This window comes from Protomyctophum parallelum (assembly GCF_964188405.1).
Source record: "Protomyctophum parallelum genome assembly, chromosome: 13".
Lineage (NCBI taxonomy): Eukaryota > Metazoa > Chordata > Actinopteri > Myctophiformes > Myctophidae > Protomyctophum > Protomyctophum parallelum.
In genome coordinates this window covers 38,920,780-38,943,726 of record NC_139708.1, presented here as the reverse complement: position 1 = coordinate 38,943,726, position 22,947 = coordinate 38,920,780, and the positions used below count along the sequence as shown (strand labels likewise).

The 22,947-nt window shown below is 41.5% G+C and overlaps 1 protein-coding gene across 1 annotated transcript; it reads left to right on the top strand.

Moving 5' to 3' along the window:
• Nucleotides 1-5,767: 5,767 nt before the first annotated feature.
• Nucleotides 5,768-17,335, top strand: LOC310868638 (uncharacterized protein; the record flags this gene model as incomplete). Its single annotated transcript, XM_083779095.1, is given in 7 exon segments — nt 5,768-6,017; nt 7,284-7,325; nt 7,328-8,319; nt 8,495-8,505; nt 8,892-8,920; nt 10,510-10,815; nt 14,621-17,335. Coding segments are annotated over 7 exon segments (4,014 nt in total). The 3' UTR covers nt 17,005-17,335.
• Nucleotides 17,336-22,947: the final 5,612 nt, after the last annotated feature.

Sequence of the window (22,947 nt, the reverse complement as noted above, 5' to 3'; positions counted from 1 at the left end):
AATAAAAACAATAACTGAAACTGTTTACAAAGCAAAACAAACTAAAACTACTATAAGTATTCCTCCAGGTCACCAGGTCAGGTCATGGCCATATGCAGAGACTCGAGAGCAATAATCTTTTGCACGGCAGATTTGCGACACAGTTGTAGGTAGCGATGTGAAAATCTGCCTCATGGTCACGCTATAACAGACCGTTCTGGAACATTTGTACAGATTAGCTGTACACACTGTGACACTAAACACAGATGGAAGGACGGACGTGCAAAACATGTCTTTGGCCTGTTGGAAACAACAAACTGAAATTATAGACACAATTCCCTTGAGGCTCATTCATAGTCTGGATTTTCGGTGGTGAGGTGACCATCGCTCCGGTGGTGAGGTGACCACCGGAGCTGAAATAACATTGAGCGGTGGTGAGTTAAAACAGAGAAGGGAATGGAGCGGTGGCGGTGGTTTGCTCTTCACCGCGGCTCGTGACGTCATGTTGTAGTTCGGTGGTCACCTCACCACCGGAAATCCAGACTATGAATAACGCATTAGTCTTCATTAATTTAAAAGGTTTAGGGATGTTATGCATGTATTGATTTGAAATATAAAGAACTAAACCTATAAACTAACTAAAAACGAATTGTAACTAAATGAATTCGGGGAAACGATATTCAAAATGAACTATTATAACCTTGCATGGAAGTTGGCTGACAGCAGAGCAGATGCCAGGGAGTTTCACCCTATCGATTAACTTAATTTAATCGATATGACCGACTGGTTTATGAACTGATGAACTGGCTTGTTATGCCTTATGATTTGGTCATTCAACTGAACCGTGGCATTACGGATATTCTCCACAGGACCACAGAGAATATCCGCCCTTTATTTCCCTCTCCTCCCTTGCTCTGTTTGACTTTTGAATTGATTTGCCTTCCATTTATGGATAAGGAGGATGGGAGCATTAATGTAGGAAAAACGCCTTGTGCGCAAGACATTATTATTATTATTTTCATACTGGTGCTGTCTCTTATTGACAGTAATGGTGCACAATGTACAATCCTTTGTTTAATCCTTGTTAGCTTGTTTTGTTTTTTGTTTAGGCTTCTTCAAAAGTGAATTTAATTTGAATTGATTTTTATTTCTATTTATTTTTATATTGTAGTTTTTTGTTGTACTGACAACGTTGGCGCTAATGATTGACTTGATTATTTATATGCCATTTAGGCCAATATTATGTCCTAGTTTGGTTGTCTATTTTCCCCTTTTTGTTGGTCTGGCTCTAGGAGTGGGTGTAACCAAATGGACCCTTGTGGCCCATTTTCTTGTACAGTGCACAAGAGTTACAATTTGTTAAATTAACATACGACTTTAGTGTGCAGAGTACATTGTACGTCTTTCGATTAATGGTAATAAAAACAAATGTCCAAATTCTATTCTAACTATTTATTTATTTATCCATCCTCTTTCCGGAGGGCAGGATTTAATATTATATATTTTTCAGCATATGACAGAGATTCTCTCTCTTTTTTTATGTGATGCTAAATGACAGAATCAGTAATGTCTGAAATTATGGCTGTGAGACCATCATTTTTATTTTACCCTGAACACTGAATTTTACGCTTATTTTAAACTGAAATATTTTTTTCCCATAAATATAAGCAAGCACAAATGCAGTGGAACGAGGATGCAGCCTCTACCAGTTTACCTCTACCAATCTAATTTTGAAGAAAGCATCTAGTTATTAAAATCGTCAGGGACTGAGTGGAACATTATCATGGCACTAGAACACTTTAGACAGAAAATACACGCACTGGAGGAACACAAAATTAATGCATACTTTAACAGTAGACTTTGTCTACTGAAAAAGTCTACTTTATCAGTAGAGTGTTAAAGTAGACTTTCCCCTAGGGGAAACACTGGTAACATATATAACTGTCATAGTCCATTCTGAAAAATACATGTAACAGGGTATCTGCACTGCAGGCTTAGGCAAGTCAGATTTAACTTAAATACCTCCCATATTTAATATTGTGAGCTTGTAGATCTGTTCAAACTGTTACTTTGGGCTTGTTTATCTGTAAAGACAGACTGATTGATTAATCGGTCTGATTGATTAATCGAACCATTGCCGATTAATCTAGAAACAACTCAAATCATCCGATACCGATGTGTTTGCAGATTAATCTCCCATCATTAATTATAATGCTATGATCAGATGTGACCGATATTCTCAGAGATTCTGTGAATTTATACATGGAATTGTTTGAACCCAGCATTCTAAAATCTTATTTCCAGAGGTACTGCTTTACTAATAAAAAATAATATCATGAAATACGTTTTATTGTGATATTGTGTGTTTTGCTTGTGGTTAATTCATTGGGTGTGACTTGTCTCGTTGGCAAATCTAACAGGATCACGTTTTCGATGATATGACGGACGCCGTGGTGTCAGAGATCTTATCCATGTGATAAGAAACCTGGTCAGACTGTGTCTCCACTGGCAAAGACACTTCACCTGCTTTTAAATACGTTCAATAAATTATTCTTTGAAAAGCATGATTATGAATATTAATTTGCAAAGCCTTGACTTGAGGATACAATAGACCCCTTTCCCAGCAGCCATGTTCACATGTCACAGCAGGGTCAACACGGGTGTAATATTTAGTGTGTATTTAATGTGATAAGTTAACATTTTAAAAAGCATGTACATTTTACTACAAAAAAATAATGAATTTAATATTTTTAAAAGCGTGTACTGCAGTACTTTAACTCAAGTACTCATTTGACTGACCAACGTTCAATTGTAGTTGATTAATATTTTACCAAGAGTCTACTGTCTACTGTAATGTGTAGCCTACGACTCAAGTGTTGTCATACCAAAACCTTCCTGCGAGTGTCACTGTGGGGCCTTTTTGCCATTCATCCATTTCTCCCAGTCTTCATAAATTATTTTTGTGAATTTATAATAGGCCTATGGTACACAATACTTAATTATAGCCTAATGTTCTGGTACTTCCCACAATCCCTGGCTTGTATTGTGGCGAATATCGAAGTGATGATGTTGACGCATTTGGTAGCTTTATTTTTGTTCATGTTTTATGTTTATTTAGCTTTCAGGAGGAGCACAGGATTAAAACATAATGCAATTATTGTTAAATGTTACTATTCTTTTCTCTTTAAGAGCTTGTACAAGATTGATTCAGATTTGCCTCGTGGATAATCAGATGTGATGTGGCCGCTGTGCCTTTTTCAATTACACTGTGCTTGCTGTAAAAGTACAAATGTGAATATGATCGTGCTAAAAATACTGTATATGTTTTGCTGTCCATTCAGATTAACTGTATTGTCACTTAGATGCACGGTTTATATACATGTATGTACTTAAACTAAATCTACTGTTGATTTGGTTGACTAGTAAAATGTATTTTGTCAGGCCTTGATGGAATCAAAATGACTGATTTTACACTTTCTGAAAATAGCGCTATCTACAAGCTCATGTTACCGGCCTCAGACCTAGGGGAGTCTGGGTCGGTACAAGCGATTCACAGGCTTGAATGCCATGTGGATCTGTGAAAAACGAGGAACAGGACACGAACTTTAGTGTTGCTTTGCTCGGTCAGCAGCGGTTTATTACTAACTGCATATGTATAACTTTCATATTGTGCATTCAATATCAAAATAATAATAGACACATAACATACTTCACAATAGCTTCAAAAATACAAAATACAATAAACCAAAAATAAAGTACACAATAATAAACCTTTTGACATCCTATCCAATCTGTATTCTTACTCTCAACATACAAACTTAACACTGTAATCAGAACACTCAGATTCCATTTATCATCATTAGCTCAAATACATTCAAATAACACGTACGTTTTTATTCAGACACGCACGCACGCACGCACGCGCACAACGTGTGCTGTCTGGTAACACAGTGTAAAACTACCTGGCAGCAGCCATTATTCAACTCAATCAAAACCATAAAACTACTGGTCCAAACTCACTTCAAGTACACTCAAAACGTTACTAAACATGTCACTGACAGTTCACAGTAGTTTCAACATCATTAGGAATGTTTAGATATGATTCTTATACCTGTGAAAAACGAGGAACAGGACACGAACTTTAGTGTTGCTTTGCTCGGTCAGCAGCGGTTTATTACTAACTGCGCATGCGTGGGACCGAGACTATAGGCAGTTCCTCTATGATTCACAGTAGCGCAAGAGCGCCATCTATTGACTAGGAAGTCTAATAAGATGTGGCATCTCATGAAAAAGTGTCAATAAATGTTAGAATAGTTCTAATAAATCTTTAAAAATGGGGGGTGTATGTTTTAGTGCAAAACTATAATAGAGGCTATTTCTGAACCCTCTACACTCACAGTGCGTCGCAGTGCGTTGTGAGCTTGTTTGTAGATCGGCTATTTTCAGCATGCAACCAACTAACCAAGTGTAAAATGACTTGTGTCTTTTACTTATAGGCCTACTGGATCTCGTGTCCACTAGATCTCGTGTCCACCCTAACATTTTATTCTAGTTTTTTTTTTTTTTTTTTTACAAAATCGTCATATTTCGTCATAGTTTTACTGTTTTAGTCATCATGGCTTTGTTTATAGGCTATTTAGTTTTTATGTAGTTTTTGTCAGGGAAAAAAGGTAGTCGACGAACATCTGTTCGTCATAGTATTAGTCGACGAAAACAACACTGCACACAGGGCAATAATATCAGCCAAACAGTGCATATAGTGCAGTGTACTCAAAGGTGCATGGATGCTAGTGGTTTCAATGCAAATAAAAAGTACATGAACCTGCAGTGAACTGGCGCCCTCTACTGACAGTGATGTCAGGACTGGTGCTCTATTATTAAATGGATTTTCTGCCATGCAATACTTGACAGACATTTCCATTCATGAATGCAACCATCATTTAATGCAATTCGACACAAACCATGCACCGCCTCAACAAACTACCTAACAGATCATTGCTGTCAGGAGGAAACATGAATAAATCAGTGCTATTGTGCTATACTAGTGTTGCTTTGTTTTCAAAATGAAAATGTTGGAGTTGGGTGGTTTCTTCTCGACAGGGCTTAAGAGTCTATCTCTGTTACAGTCCGCGTCTGTGTGTGTGTTCTCAAATCAGTGTTCCTTTCCCCTCTTTTCTCGGTTGTATTTCAGTTTTAATAGACATATTTGGAGAGAGAAAAACAGTGTTTTGTCTTTAGAAGTTCATCAAATTTAAATGTAGGTTTTATTTCATAGACTGAACAGAAAAAACAAAAGTAGGCTACTGACTCAAGTTTCAACAGGGTTTTTTTTTTTTTTTTTTACCAGTGGATCATTGAACAATTTACAATTTAGGCATTTAGCAGACGCTCTTAATCCAGAGCGATTTACATTTAAGCAAGAACAAAAGCATGGGAATACATCACATAAAAGCATTTATCATGTAAGCTAAGAAAGTAGTAGTGGAATATCTATATAATTGAACCCCCCCCCCACACACACACACCCACAACCAAGAAGAACCTCCCATTTCCTTGTCCTGTGATATCTGTGGCTTTGATTGGCCCCCTCCCCCCATCACACACAACTGTTTGGTCAAACCACGTGACTTCCATTGGAAAATGAGGCGGCCATGAAACACGGACAGCACAGAGCATGTTCGTCTCTTATACTCTAAGGTTCGTCTGATGTCTGTACGAAGCCTAAGAAAACGCAACCAAACTAAACTCTTTCAGTCAGTCAGACGGACGGACGGACGGACGTACTGAAATGGCACAGCAGGGAGTTCAACTGGACCAGGAACAGTTGAGTTGTTCTATCTGTCTGGATCTACTGAAGGATCCAGTGACTGTTCCCTGTGGACACAGCTACTGCAGGAGGTGTATCGAGAGATTCTGGAACCAGGACGATCAGAGAGGAAGGTTCACGTGTCCCCAATGCAGACACAGCTTCATCCCAAGACCTGTTCTGAAGAAAAACACCATGTTGGCTGAGGTGGTGGAGAGCCTGAAGAAGACCGGTGAGACTAAAGTTCTCTTGTGTAAATGCAGTTCACTGTCTGTCTGTCAGATATAATTTATAAACCAATAAAGAGATGGAACGTCTTATTACAAGAATATAAAAGGCTAACAAGGCAGTGTAGCAGCCGGCTATCTTGAGGGGAAACAATACGCTTAGGTTTCCTGCACAATGTTATTGGCATGGCGCCGCCGCCATGCTTGAATTACATCGCGCCATGCTAAGAGCTGAAAAGAAAAGAATATATATATTTTTTAGGGGGGCTAGTGAATCATGGTGTGTGTGTGTGATATGAAATGTGAGCTTTAATCATATTCAAGTTCTTTTGGAGAGTACTTTCAGTAGTAGAGGCCTGCAGAGGGGTAGATTTTTAAAAATAATGGGACGAATCTAGTTGCATTAATTGACTCCCAACTCATCCAATTTGCGTTTGCGATCTGCTTGTCTTAAAACGACGTTAAACTCACCAACATTGCAGCTGTAGTCCAAACTTGAATTATCCTCTTTCAATCTGCCGAGCTTGTTTTTCATAAAAATCTCCCGTAGATGTTACGAGCTACTTTCTGTCAAGAAGAAGAAATGTTGTAGTTTGGAAACGCTCATTTTATTATGGGGTCGTGCTGCTGCCTCCTGCATTATGTGCAAATGCGAAACAGATGGCATGCAGGGCCGTTCAGTGACTTACGACGAGCGCTTCCAAACTCCAGCACTTAGAAAAAGAATCACTTTCACAGAATTTCTTGACAGAAAGTAGCTCATAACAGTGGATTTTTATGAAAAAGAAGCTCGGCAGATTGAAAGAGGATAATTCAAGCTTGGACTACAGCTGCAATGTTGGTTTAACGTTGTTTAAGGCAAGCAGATCGAAAACGCAAATTGGACGAGTTGGGAGTCAATGGAGGGTATTGCAACTCTAGATTAATCCCATTATAAAACAAAGCACATCCGTGTGAACCGAGTGGTGCAACTCCCCTCTCACAGCATGGACAAAGGAAGAGAGGGGGGTGGGAGGTGAGAGGGGAAGGGGGGGGGGGACAGGTGAAAAGGACTCTGTTGCTCACACAGCATGGCTCAGAGCTTCAAAGGTGAGTCTGTATAGACTAATTTCAATGTATTCAAATGAGCTTTGGTGATGGCAAATTCCTTGTCACTAGGCAGCCAAGTCATGCTGGCTCAATTAGGTTACCAAATATGAGGGTACAGGCACATACAAATGAAATAAATTTTTATCAAATTCATAAATACATGTCAATCAATCTTTCAACAGGACTCCAAGCTGCACCTCCTGAGCACATCTACGCTGGACCTGGAGATGTGATGTCTGCACTGGGAGGAGACTGAAAGCTGTGAAGACTTGTCTTCAGTGTCTGGTCTCTTACTGTGACACTCACCTCCAGCCTCACTATCAGTCTCCTGCCTTTAAGAAACACAAGCTGGTCAAAGCCTCTGGTGAGCTTCAGGAGAACATATGCTCTCGTCACAACAGGGTGAGTGAGCTTTTCTGTCGGACCGATCAGCAGTGTATCTGTTCTCTGTGCTCCGTGGAAGAACACAAAGGTCACGATACGACCTCAGCTGCAGCAGAACGGACTGAGAGACAGAAAGAGCTTGATACGAGTCAGCAGAACATCCAGCAGAGAATCCAGGAGAGAGAGAAAGACGAGAATGTGCTTCACCAGGAGGTGGAGTCCATCAACCACTGTGCTGACAGAGCAGTGGAGGACAGTGACACCATCTTTACTGAGCTCATCTCTTCCATGGAGAGAAGACGATCTGAGGTGAGGGAGATGATCAGAGATCAGCAGAAACGTGAAGTGAGTCGTCCTGAAGAACTGAGGATGCGTGTGGAGCAGGAGGTCACTGAACTGAGGAGGAGACATGCTGAGCTGGAGCAGCTCTCACTCACAGAGGATCACATCCGTTTTCTACAGCGTTACACCTCCTCCCTCTCAACGTTCAGTGGATCTACACACCCAGTCAGCAGCAATGTCCGTCCTCTGAGATACTTTGAAGATGTGACTGTGGCTGTGTCCAGGATGAGGAAGAAAGTAGAGGACATTCTTACAGAGGAAGGGGCAAATGTCTCAGAGACAGTGAACAGAGTGGATGTTTTACTGTCAACAGGACAAGAACAGAAGATCATAGCTGACGAACTAGAGGACATTTATACAGAGGAAGGGACAAATGTCTCAGAGACAGTGAACAGAGTTAATGTTTTCCTGTCAACGCCACCAGAACCCAAGACCAGAGCTGACAAACTAGAGGACATTCTTACAGAGGAAGGGGCAAACGTCTCAGAGGCAGTGAGCATAGTGACGAAATTAAAAAAGAAGAAAAAAAAAAAGGTTCGCATGGGCCAGGCACAGGCAGTACTGTCAACAGCACCAGAACCCAAGACCAGAGCTGAGTTCTTACAATATTCACGTCCAATCACACTGGATCCAAACACAGCACATCCATACCTGTATGTGTCGAAAGGGAACAGAAAGGTAACATTTGTGAAGCTGAATCGATTTAGGGACCTACCACCACAGCCACATCCAGATCACCCAGAAAGATTCACTGGAGCTTGGCAGGTTCTGAGTAGAGAGGGTGTGACCGGACGCCGGTACTGGGAGGTAGATTGGAGTGGACACGTTGTTCACATAGGAGTTTCATATAAAGATATCAACAGAGAAAAAAAGATTGATTCTTTTCACGGATCTGGATTCGGATTCACTGCTACCTCGTGGGCCATACGGTTTACCAAAGCAGATTCCTCCCAGTATACTTACAGATCAGTAGTCATGAATGGGGGTCATGTAACTGACGTCCCAAGCTACGTAGCTAATGAAGGTCAGTTACATGACCTCCATTCAGGCCCCGTGTCCTCCAGAGTAGGAGTGTACCTGGACCACAGTGCAGGTACACTGTCCTTCTACAGCGTGTTTGACGACACCATGATGCTCCTTCACACATTCCACACCACGTTCACACAACACAACCTCCATACTGGATTTTACCTTCATGAAGCTGGAGACACCGCTGAGTTGTGTGAGTAGAATTACTCAACCGCGTCAAATGTTATCAACCTTCTATATTGCTTTTGTTGCGTCTCTCAGCATGTAGTTTCATTATAATGATGTTTTTCTCTCAGCCTGCTTTGTGAGCTCGTAGATCAGCTATTTTAGCTGCTGCATGATGATGTATAATATATATATAGGGCCATAAAGTGGTTAATAATCTATTTTAACAATATCATTTTATTCTCTTGTATATTCATACACACTCTTGGCACCATTTGTCTTGTGATGTCATCACCATTTTATGGAATTGATATTCCATGTGAAATATCGATTAAATTTGTCCAGATTCTTTATTTTAATTCATTTTTAATGTCATAAACCGTAACCAACATGATAATATTAGCAGAATTATAATATGAGAATGTAGAGTAGCCTATGGCAACTGCGCCGACCTAAACGGCAAAGCATTGCAGAGGGTTGTGCGGACAGCCGGACGCATCAGCAGATGTGCTCTCCCCCCATCCAAACCCTGTACGATGAAAGCTGTTTCAATCAAAGCTTGAGGAATCATGAAGGATTCAAGCCATCCCAACCGCAGACTGTTTGAGTTTCTGCTAAATGGAAAAACTGTTTCGAAGTCTCAAAGCTACTGGAAATAGATTTTTTTTGTTTTTACTTTGGGAAAACATGTACATAATGATGTAACAATAAAGTACAACCTTGAACCTTGAATAAATGTCTATTGTTTTATGAGAGTACTTTGTCTTCATAGGCTATCTGTCACTACTGTGGAGCACAACAGAGAGGCGTTGTATGCTTGTAATATCGACTATTTAAAAAAGTCCCTCATTAATATGCTGTATATTTTTAAATGCAATTCATTAGGTTAAAGTCACAGCACATCATATATTATCGGAATCACTTCTGCTCAGACATATGATATAACCTCATTTTTGTTACATTTAAGATTGAACAAACAATACAGGAACAAACAACCACAGAAAAGATGCACACAAACTAGAACTAATAATATCCTGTTGGCCTACGTGTGTGTGTGTGTGTGTGTGTGTGTTCAGATCGGTGTGTCTTTTTTTCCTTTTCTCGGTTGTATTTCAGTTTTAATAGAAGATTGTCTTTAGAAGTTCATCAAATTTTAATTTAGGTTTTATTTCATAGACTGAACAGAAAAACAAAAGTACTGACTCAAGTTTCAAAAGGGTTTTTTTTTTTTTACCAGTGGATCATTGAACCCCCCCCCCCCACACACACACACACACACACACACACACCCACAACCAAGAAGAACCTCCCATTTCCTTGTCCTGTGATATCTGTGGCTTTGATTGGCCCCCTCCCCCCATCACACACAACTGTTTGGTCAAACCACGTGACTTCCATTGGAAAATGAGGCGGCCATGAAACACGGACAGCACAGAGCATGTTCGTCTCTTAAGGTTCGTCTGATGTCTGTAGGCTACGAAGCCTAAGAAAACGCAACCAAACTAAACTCTTTCAGTCAGTCAGACGGACGTACTGAAATGGCGCAGCAGGGAGTTCAACTGGACCAGGAACAGTTGAGTTGTTCTATCTGTCTGGATCTACTGAAGGATCCAGTGACCGTTCCCTGTGGACACAGCTACTGCAGGAGGTGTATCGAGAGATTCTGGAACCAGGACGATCAGAGAGGAAGGTTCACGTGTCCACAATGCAGACACAGCTTCATCCCAAGACCTGTTCTGAAGAAAAACACCATGTTGGCTGAGGTGGTGGAGAGCCTGAAGAAGACGAAGACCGGTGAGACTAATTCAAGTTTTCTTGTGTAAATACAGTTCACTGTGTCAGATATAATTTATAAACCAATACATTGGTTGGAGGAACGCTTCATTACAAGAATATAAAAGGCTAACAAGGCAGTGTAGCAGGCTATCTTGAGGGGAAACAATATGCTGCACGTTAGCCCTCCAAGCAGAACCCAAATGCTACTGAAGTTTCTGACATTTTGTTGACACAGATAGCATTGGGTCCTGTAGCACTACTAACATGCCACCTGGGACGCACCCATTTTAAAACATAAACAACATGTTTAGCGGCTCTCCGCGCTCTTTAACAATGTTTCCGTGTGAGGCTTTCTGAATATGTAAAGTATAAGTACCCATACATGCCGCTGCGAATATCTCCTGTGGCGCGGAAGCCGTTAAGTATTTTTTATATATGTTTGCCCGATTTGGAAGCTTGGATTCTTCTCTTCCTTCCTTGTTTATTGACACCTCATTGTACCGCCTATCTGGCTAGCTAGTGGCGCTATAGCTATGACACAGCAGATCAGAGGCAGGGACGTAGCCTCACAAGCCAACCGCACACCGGGAGGCGGTACAATAAACGGTAAACGAACAAGAAGAAATAAAGCGACCAAATCGGTCAAACAAAGATTAAAAATACTTAACGGCTTCCGCGCCACAGGAGATATTCGCAGCGGGATGTATAGCTACTTAAAGTTACCGAATTCAGAATAACTCAAGGAAAATAATGCCGTCACTTGGCGCAGATCCTATTTTAGAGAGAATTTCTACATCCGTGTACTGGAATTTCCATACGAAAATATAGGTCTGACCAGGGACCCAACATAAAACTCATCAAAATTTCAGAAAAGCTTTATGTAGGGTCCCGAGAGGGGCTAGCTGCACGTGTGTGTGTGTGTGTGTGTGTGTGTGTGTGCGTGCGTGTGCATGCGTGTGTGTGCGTGTGTGATATGAAATGTGAGCTTTAATCATATTCCATCATAGCTCTGGTCCATAGCCTTCTACTGCTTCAATTCTGCCCTGCAGTAAGGCTATGTGACTATCAGTATTAAATCTCAAATCGAAATCAGACCAGCCTCTCCTCTTTTGTGGAAATCTCACGAACGTTTGACCTACTCACCAATAAAAAGACAGGTTGTGTCAATAGAAAGCCTACTTTCCTTAGTGGACCCCCACCACACTATAAACAGTACTTTTTGGCCAAAAAGGGATTTTTTTTTCACCAGAGGAAAAATATTCTCTATGAGGCAGTTCTCTGGGCAATATCGGTAGAGGGCGCAGCGGAGTAATTAAAAGTATATTTTTTCCGGTGGAAACTAAATCCCCTTTTGGCCAAAAAGTACCGTTTATACGTGTGGTGGGGGGCTCAGAGTGCGTCCACTAAGGAAAGTAGGCTTTCTATTGACACAACCCGTCTTTTTATTGGTGAGTAGGGCAAACGTTCGTGAGATTTCCACAAAAGAGGAGAGGCTGGTCTGATTTCGATTTGAGATTTAATACTGATAGTCACATAGCCTTACTGCAGGGCAGAATCGAAGCAGTAGAAGGCTATGGGCCAGAGCTAATTCCATCATATTCAAGTGCTTTTGGAAAGAAATGAGACGGACTCCATTCAGTCACTTTCAGTAGTAGAGGCCTGCAGAGGGGTAGCCGCAATTTGCAACTCTAGATTTTTGAGTGGTGCAACCACTCCAAGGAACAGCAATGTCCGTGTTCACCTATGTCTGTGTTGGTTAATGAGCACCAGTAGGCCTATATGACTGAGTACCAGTATGGGGCGCTACTGTTGCCTGCAGAGAGAGAGAGAGAGAGGGGGGTTGGGGGGGGAGAGAGTTGCACCACTCAGTTCACACAGGTGTGATTTTTTTTATAATGGGATGCATCTAGAGTTGCAATACCCTCCATTGACTCCCAACTCATCCAATTTATGTTTGCGATATGCTTGTCTTAAACAACGTTATAAACTCACACCAACATTGCAGCTGTAGTCCAAACTTGAATTATCCTCTTTCAATCTGCTGAGCTTGTTTTTCTTAAAAATCCCCTGTAGACATGTTATGAGCTACTTTCTGTCAAGAAGTAGAAATGTTGGAGTTTGGAAGCGCTCGTTTTTCATTAAGGGGTTGCGCTGCTGCCTACTGCATTATGTGCAAATGCGAAACAGATGGCATGCAGGGCCATTCAGTGACTTACGACGAGCGCTTCCAAACTCCAGCACTCTTGACAGAAAGTAGCTCATGTCTACGGTGGATTTTTATGAAAAACAAGCTCGGCAGATTGAAAGAGGATAATTCAAGCTTGGACTACAGCTGCAATGTTGGTGAGTTTAACGTTGTTTAAGGCAAGCAGATCGCAAACGCAAATTGGATGAGTTGGGAGTCAATGGAGGGTATTGCAACTAGATTCATCCCATTCTAAAAATAAATCTAGAGTTGCAAATTGCGGCTAGCAGAGGGGAGGGAAATTTTTATGAGTTTTATGTAGGGTCCCTGTTCATGACTATATTTTCGTATGGGAATTCTGGAACACGGATGATAAACATGCTCTCTAAGATAGAATCTGCAGCGTTTGATGGCCTTTTTTTGTTTGCGTTATTCTGAATTCGGGAACTTTAAGTACCTATACATTCCGCTGCGAATATCTCCTGTGGCGCGGAAGCCGTTAAGTATTTTTAATCTTTGTTTGACCGATTTGGTCGCTTTATTTCTTCTTGTTTGTTTACCGTTTATTGTACCGCCTCCCGGTGTGCGGTTGGCTTGTGCCGGCTACGTCCCTGCCTCTGATCTGCTCTGTCATAGCTATAGCGCCACTAGCTAGCCAGATAGGCGGTACAATGAGGTGTCAATAAACAAGGAAGGAAGAGAAGAATCAAAGCGACCAAATCAGTCAAACATGGCATGTATGGGTACTTATACTTCACATATTCAGAAACCCTCACACGAAAAAAATTAGTCAAAGAGCGCAGACAGGCGTTATCCATTTTGTTTATGTTTTATGTATGTCCGCGTACCAGGTGGCATGGTACTGATGCAACAGGACCCAATGCACTGGGTCTAACAAATGTCAGAAACTTCAGTAGCATTGGGTTCTGCTTGGAGGGCTAGGGAGCTGTATGTGTCTGTAGCCTACCCAGTTGATGGTCGTTGATACTCATTATTAATACATCAAGGAAGGCAATTATGTTTCTGCACTGTCAAATAGGTCTACATCTATCCTAAGATTCCATCAAAGAAAGATGTTTTTTTTTACATGTTAAGTTTGTTAACTCGAGCTAGGTTCCAAACAAGAAAGCATGTTTATACCTGTAGTTGTTGCACAGAAATGAGGTCATTTTACATGAAAAGTAATGCTACTTTTGTAATGTAGCCTAATTAAATAAAACATGTGAAAAGCTTGGGGGGGAGATAAATCATGAAATTTTTAAATCGGTCATTTGTCTGGAAAATAAAATTGTGTTTAAATATTGTGAAAAATAATATTGTGACCCCCCCCCCCCCCCCCAGTGCCTCCCCATGCAATGCCTCCCCATTGTCTGCCCAGTGTCTGCCTAGTGCCTCCCCAGTGTCTGCCTAGTGCCCCCCTAGTGTCTGCCTAGTGCCCCCCTAGTGTCTCCAATAGCAATACAAGAGCAATAATATAAATTAATCTTAATTAATTCATCTAATTAATTCATCAAACATTTCGGCAAAGAAGGTCCTCCCCCGTGCCCAGCACCATGCCAAAGCTGAGGGTACAGGCACATACAAATGAAATACATTTTTATCAAATTCATAAATACATGTCAATCAATCTTTCAACAGGACTCCAAGCTGCACCTCCTGAGCTCTTCCAAGCTGGACCTGGAGATGTGGCCTGTGATGTCTGCACTGGGTGGACAATGAAAGCTGTGAAGACTTGTCTTCAGTGTATGGTTTCTTACTGTGACACTCACCTCCAGCCTCACTATCAGTCTCCTGCCTTTAAGAAACACAAGCTGGTCAAAGCCTCTGGTGAGCTTCAGGAGAACATATGCTCTCGTCACAACAGGGTGAGTGAGCTCTTCTGTCAGACCGATCAGCAGTGTATCTGTTCTCTGTGCTCCGTGGAAGAACACAAAGGTCACGATACGACCTCAGCTGCAGCAGAACGGACTGAGAGACAGAAAGAGCTTGATACGAGTCAGCAGAACATCCAGCAGAGAATCCAGGAGAGAGAGAAAGACAAGAATGTGCTTCACCAGGAGGTGGAGTCCATCAACCACTGTGCTGACAGAGCAGTGGAGGACAGTGACACCATCTTTACTGAGCTCATCTCTTCCATGGAGAGAAGACGATCTGAGGTGAGGGAGCTGATCAGAGACCAGCAGAAAAGTAAAGTGAGTCGTGCTGAAGAACTGAGGAGGTGTGTGGAGCAGGAGGTCACTGAACTGAGGCGGAGACATGCTGAGCTGGAGCAGCTCTCACTCACAGAAGATCACATCCATTTTCTACAGCATTACACCTCATCCCTCTCAACGATCAGTGGATCTACACACCCAGTCAGCAGAAATGTCCGTCCTCTGAGATACTTTGAAGATGTGACTGTGGCCATGTCTAAGATGAAGGAGAAACTAGAGGACATTCTTACAGAGGAAGGTGCAAACGTCTCAGAGACAGTGAACAGAGTGGATGTTTTACTGTCAACAGGACAAGAACCGAAGATCATAGCTGACGAACTAGAGGACATTTATACAGAGGAAAGGACAAATGTCTCAGAGACAGTGAACATAGTGGATGTTTTACCGTCAACAGCACCAGAACCCAAGACCAGAGCTGAGTTCTTACAATATTCACGTCCGATCACACTGGATCCAAACACCGCAAATCAATGCTTGTCTTTGTCTAAAGGGAACAGAAAAGTAACAGTGATGGACAAACCACAATTACATACTGATCACTCGGAGAGATTTACTGGAGTGTGGCAGGTTATGAGTAGAGAGGCTCTGACTGGACGCTGTTACTGGGAGGTAGAGTTGAGTGGATACTGTGGCCGTATAGCCGTCTCACATGAAGACATCAGCAGAACAGGTGATGGTGAATGTGGATTTGGATCCAATGACAAATCGTGGTCTTTAGGATGTACCAAACAAGGTTATAGTTTCATACACGGAGGTATTGGAACTGACATCCCAGTGTGCCATGTGTCCTCCAGAGTAGGAGTGTACCTGGACCACAGTGCAGGTACTCTGTCCTTCTACAGCGTGTCTGACGACACCATGACGCTCCTTCACACAGTCCACACCACGTTCACCCAAAACCTCCATGCTGGACTTTGGCTTTATTCATCACCTGGAGACACTGCCGAGTTGTGTGACCTGGAGCAGTTCTCATTCACAGAGGACTTCCAATTCCAAGTCCGAGAGCGTTGCTGCTCTCTTGAATCTACACCAGTCAGCAACGATGACTGGGTTTATCTCAGCGACCAGAGATACGTTGAAGATGAGACTGTGGCCGAGTCCAATATGAGAGACAAACTAGAGGACAGTCTCACAGAGGAAGGGACAAACGTCTCAGAGACGGTGAGCAGAATGGATGTTTCACTGTCAACACCACCAGAACCCAAGACAAGAGCTGAGTTCTTACAATATGCACGTCCAATCACACTGGATCCAAACACGGTAAATGGATTCCTGTCTCTGTCGAAAGGGAACAGAAAAGTAAGAAATATGGGCTTTCCACAATCACACCCTGATCACCCAGAGAGATTCACTGGATGTTATCAGGTTCTGAGTAGAGAGGGTCTGAGTGGACGCTGGTACTCTGAGGTAAAGTGGAGTGGATTCGTTGTTACAATAGCAGTTTCATATAAAGATATCATCAGAGACGGGATGGCTATTGTAAGTGGATTTGGATGCAATGATCGGTCGTGGGCTTTATGGTGTTCCAATGCCAACAAAGACGAACAAGATAATAATTATTTGCTAAGAGCCGGAATCATGCGCAGAAACTCTAAAACTCCCATCTCAGGCCAGGACATTGTGTCCTCCAGAGTAGGAGTGTACCTGGACCACAGTGCAGGTACTCTGTCCTTCTACAATGTGTCTGACGACACCATGACGCTCCTCCACACAGTCCACACCACATTCACCCAAAACCTCCATTTTGGATTTTATCTTCATGGATATGGAGTCACTGCTGAGTTGTGTGACCTCGAGCGTGCGTTGTGAGCTTGTAGATAAGCTATTTTAGTATGATGAAGTATATTAAAGTAGTTAAAGTGTGCTCTCCCCCATCCAAGCCCTGTACGATGAACGCTGTGTCAATCAAAGCTCGAGGAATCATGCAAAGATTAAAGCCGTCCCAACTGACTGTTGCTGCAGCATGGAAAACTGTTTCGCAGTCTCAAACCCACTGGAAATAGACAAAAAACTTTGCTACTATAGGGAAAACATGCGAAAAGCTTCTTTCTCTGAACAATCAAGATACATGAACGAACTGATAAAAAACTAGAGTGAAACAGAAACACACACACACACACACACACACGAGACACCACACACACACACCTTTGCCCTCTTCTCGTGCTATAGTGTGGTCACCTTCCTAAGATACATTTGTTGTGCATATGATTGTTCACACAAAGTTCACCTAACTTTGGAAAACATGCACAGCAATAATGATGTAATGTAACAAAGTACAACCTTGAATTAATGTCGTATATATATCTTTTTCTTTATGAGAGTACTTTGTCTTCGTAGCTGTCACATTGTGTGCTTGTTATCGGCTATTTAAAAATGTCCCTCTTTAATATTATTTTTTTGATTGCAATTTATTGGGTTCAAGTCACAGCACATATCGGAATCACTTCTGCTCAGACAACCTAATTTTTGTTAATTTTAGACATTTGAAAAGTTGTGAAATGGGACATTCTGCTGCATGAGTACTTTTACTTTTGTACAGTTTCCTGTACAAAAGGCCTGTTTTGATACCAATAAAAGTACTGGTCTAAAATTAACTTGGAATTCCGGACTTTTACTAATTACCAGTATTTCTACATTGCAGTATTGATACGTTAAAACGTGTGAATACCTTCTGCAACACTGATTATCAATCCATGACCAATATGTTGGACGTTTCTGGCTCGGCTAAAATGCCGTGGGTTTTCTGCTCGATGATGTAGCGATCATCTTATTTGTGAAAACATTTCAGTGACGGTGTGAGATGATCTGCAAGGAAAACGAGCTCTGTTGTCTCTGGGTTGTTTTAACTAAGGTAAAGTTTATTTTATTATCCACCACTTGTACCAAAAAGTTTAATTAGGCTACAGAAAATCTTAGACAGCCACTGCTGGCGCAATACAATGTTTATTCTTCCTTGTATTGCATTGTGTGCAACGTTGACGTTAATTCTTTGCGATTGCATATTGCTGACATTAGTGCATTTTTTTTTAACAATGTATTTATTTTCCTTTTTTACACACACAACTGACAATACAAACATACAAAAAACAACAATAAACATTACAAGACAATTACTGGTATAAAGAAAGCAAAACAACAATAACCACAAAACAATTTCTTGTTCTTTATATAAATTATAAAACGTCCCCACACCTCCTGAAACTTTTCTTGTTTGTCCTTAATAATGTATGCGACCTTTTCCAAAGGTAAACATAATTCCTTGAACCACTGTGTAATCATTAGTGCACATTTAGTCAATAATACAAACTAAATTAGTCTCATTATAATAAAGGGATTACATTAAAATAGGCTATCGTGCGTGTCTTCTCCAAGTTCTCCCAGACAGACAGTACGCACACACCACAGAGTCAGAGTGCATGCGGTCGTGCATGCGCCATGCGCCTGCCTGGATGCGCATGAACACACGGTTCGTGCGGACACCATGAAGGGTTAACAGCATCCTGGCTGCCTCCATGACCTCAGATATCAGAGTTGACATGAGGACAAGAGTCGGTCAGCGTGCTGTTGAGCAAACACAAGACGCACTGAATGAGGGGGTTTCATCGTCTCTCTTTGGAGAAGCCCCTCTAATTACACAAGTTGACGCACAATGTAGAGGACCCCCAAATGTAAATGTATTTTGCCACAGACCCCCAGGAGAGGACTTTTCAAAATTATTCCAAATTGTTCTAATTTTTAGTAAAAAAAACAAATTAGTTAAACTGATTTTGATGATCTAAGCAATATTTCTGGGAACCCCCCTCAAGGACCCCTGAGGGTCCCTGGTCCCCACTTTGAGGACCACTTGCTCTGTAAGTGATTTTAATTTTAGTTTTTTAGTTTTAGTCGCATTTTAGTCACCCGGAATGTTTTAGTGTTAGTCTAGTTTTAGTCGACTAAATGTCATAAGATTTTAGTCGACTAAATCTACAGTTGATTTAGTCGACTAAAATGTATTCTGGCGGGCCTCGATGCCGTCGTAATGAGTGTTTTTACACTTGCTGAAAATAGCCGATCTACAAGCTCGCCCTGCGACGCGTTGTGAGCTTGTAGATCGGCTATTTTCAGCATGCAACCAAGTGTAAAATGATTTATACTGGATCTCGTCCACTAGTCCCCTTCCTAACATTTTAGTCTTGTTTTTAATTGTTGACAAAATATATATTTAGTTTTAGTCATCATAGCTTAGTTTCCATGTAGTTTTCGTCAGTGAAAAAAGGTTGTCGACGAACATTTTTCGTCTTAGTTTTAGTCGACGAAATCAACACTGATGGGTATTGAAAGCATGTGTCGTTCTCTTTGCAGAAGGTGTTCTGTGGACATGAGTACACCGCGTTCTTTGACTATATAGAAGTGTCTATTTGTACGTCTAAATGTTTTGATGAATTGAACATGGTGGACCCTCTTGTAAAACAAGTGCAATGCTTAATTGGGTCGTCCACTCACAGTTAACAGTCTTTGTATTGAGTTTGTGCTTGAAATGTACTGTAATTCTGCAAAGTGTTAATAAATATTTCAATCAATCAAGAACCTGACGTTCGCCCTGCTGGTGGAGCCGGTGCTGAGTCGGGCCAGGGCTTTACACCAGTCTGTTCTCAAACTTTTTAGTCTCCAGGAAATCTACATTTATTTAATAGTCCATGGACCACCACCCCCCCCCCCTCCCCCTTTTATAAAGATATGCCCAGGACCCCCATAAGAGAAGATGTTTTTACGGCTGTAGCAGCAATTAACCATTTTAATTTCAAGGACACCCAGTTTGACATGCATTAGGCTATAATATGGACCATATTTCTATCTCTGGGACCCCAATAATTCATATTGTAAAATCACTGTTTTGACTGGAGACGATATGATGTTACATTATGTATATGACGTGTAGGGCCTTGTATGTCTCCCCCTGTGACTGCAGGCCAGATGACAAGCCCACAGTGCCATCTAGTGGAGGAGTTTGAATATAACCATTTTCTACGTCTTGTAAGTATGGATATTTGGGTTTATTGTTAAACCATTTTGATATGCTGATACTATAGTAATCATTGCCATAGCGCAGGGGTGCCAACACTTTTTTTTACTCTACCCACCCCCCTAAAAAAAAAATATCCCATTTTTTAAAAATAGTTTTAAAACAGAGGCGTTAAGATATAAGACAAACACACTTTGTTTTAATATAATATAACTTCATCGCTCTTGAAGACAATGTATTGCTTTGTGGGTTTGAGCTGACGGGTCCTTTTATATCAATCAAGTCACCTTAATTCAAGTGGCAGATGCCAAAATTAGTTTAGATAATATAAACTAATATAAAGATAATATAATATGGCCCAGGCCGTGGCGTAACGGTCTGGGCACCTGACTGGTAATCCAGTCGCAGTGTGCCGCGGGTTCGACTCCCGAGCCCGACACGGCCTTTACTGCATGTCATCCCCCCCATCTCTCTCCCATTTCCTGTCAGCCTACTGTCTGTCCCTTCAAAAAAAAAAAATCAATAAAAGGCGTAAGCCGCAAAAAAAATATCTTAAAAAGATAATATAATATTATCTTTGGGCACCCCTGCCATTGTTCAGTAACAGGGGTCTCTCCAGTTCTTTAACCCATTTTGGGGCCAAATATAGATAATTCTGGGCCTTCCTTGACATGAAATATTGAGAACCACTGATATAGAAACATGAGGTTTTTCAGAAAACTGTCATGATTTAGAATATTCTTTTTTAATTTCGACGTCAGGCCTAAATGGGTGAACAAAGAAACACCTGAACACCACCTTGAACTGGTCTCTGCTGCTCAACCGAAGACCCAGACTATGAATGAGTCTTAACCCATTCTGACCTGAGATCAGATTCATACGAGGTTTCCACTGGACACACACTGGTCTGATTAACCTATTCTGACCTGAGATCAGATTCTAAAAATGTCAGTCGTTCTTCGATTTTTCAAAAATAGCAGACCTACAAGCTCGTAGCACGCCACTCGGTGGCGCGCTATGAGCTTGTAGATCTGCTATTTTTCAATAGCTAAAGCATAACATGATGCCAAGACCAAAATGGGTTCCCGTTCAGAATGGTTTAAGGCCTATTCATAGTCTGGATTTTCGGTGGTGAGGTGACCACCGCTCCGGTGGTGAGGTGACCACCGCTCCGGTGGTGAGGTGACCACCTCTCCGGTGGTGAGGTGACCACCGCTCCGGTGGTGAGCTGACCACCGGAGCTGAAATAACGTTGAGCGGTGGTGAGTAAAAACAGAGAGAAGGGCTGGAGCGGTGGCGGTGGTTTGCTCTTCACCGCGGCTCAGTGACGTCATGTTGTAGTTCGCTCACCACCACTCAACGTTATTTCAGCTCCGGTGGTCACCTCACCACCAAAAAAACAGACTATGAATAGGCCTTTAAGCGACACAGCTGCAGCTAATCAGATGAATAATGAGTGTCGCTAGATTCAGGTGTGTCACAGTCACAGAGCCGTGGGTGTTGCGTCAGTGCGCCGAGAACGTCCGAGAATAGCAGACCTACAAGCGTCGTCGTGCCAAGCTCAGTCTTATTTATCCTGCCATGATTTGACCCAGCTGGACAACAAACTACAACCCCATCAGCCCAGTTACATGCCCCTTTATAGCTCTGCTGTCCTGAAAGCACTGTGTCCTCCTCATTGACCCAGTGACGGCATAATGTGTTGTTTAACACTGTGCAAAAACCAACACGCTATAGTGCAATGTTGCCTCTATTACATGTTCTAAAAAAAGTGAGTTAATTTAAGGGCTAGGCTATAGTAAGGGCATATTATCATGTATTTGACCAATCTGGGAACTAAATCGTTACCAATAACCATAACATAATTTTTAGATATATATCTGATTGACATTTAGGTGTAAAAGATCAGTTTCTCCCGGTAAAATGCCGATCATAGATAGGGTAAATCATAAATGCTGATTACCGATCAGAGTGAATATCGGCCGATCGCTGCATCTATAATTCTTTTTAAATAGATTTTGTGTAGAAGCGAGGGGACCAAGTGTATGATTTTTCAACATTTGGGCACATATTTAGTTTTCCCTGATTGTTTGCTCGCCTACTGCCACTAATGAAAGCTGCTGTTTTGATGTACATCTGCAATGATGAGTGACGGTAGCTTCATGTGAATGTGAGGAAATTATGTCCGAGCATAAATCCTGTCTGCTATAAGTTATATCTGAGTTTAACCCATTCTGAACGGGAACCCATTTTGGTGTTGGCATCATGTCATGCTTTAGCTATTGAAAAATAGCAGATCTACAAGCTCATATCGCGCCACCGAGTGGCGCGATACGAGCTTGTAGGTCTGCTATTTTTTGAAAAATCGAAGAACAACTGACTTTTTTAGAATCTGATCTCAGGTCAGAATGAGTTAATCAGACCAGTGTGTGTCCCAGTGGAAACCTCGTATGAATCTGATCTCAGGTCAGAATGGGTTAAATCCTCCGCTAGATTCTTCTTGTAATTAATTTTAAAAAAACAGTCTCGCTCCGTTTGCAACCTCATGGCGACATCACAGGTTGATTACACAAAACAAAAACAAATAAACTGTCCACAGTTTAGTAACATGGAAAATGCATTGAATAATTTATTTCATAAATAACACTGGAATGATCATATTATATATTCAGTGGTGTACAGGTGAAAAATTGTACAAATGGATTATATTAACATGTCAGTGCATTTTTCATAAATCCACTACT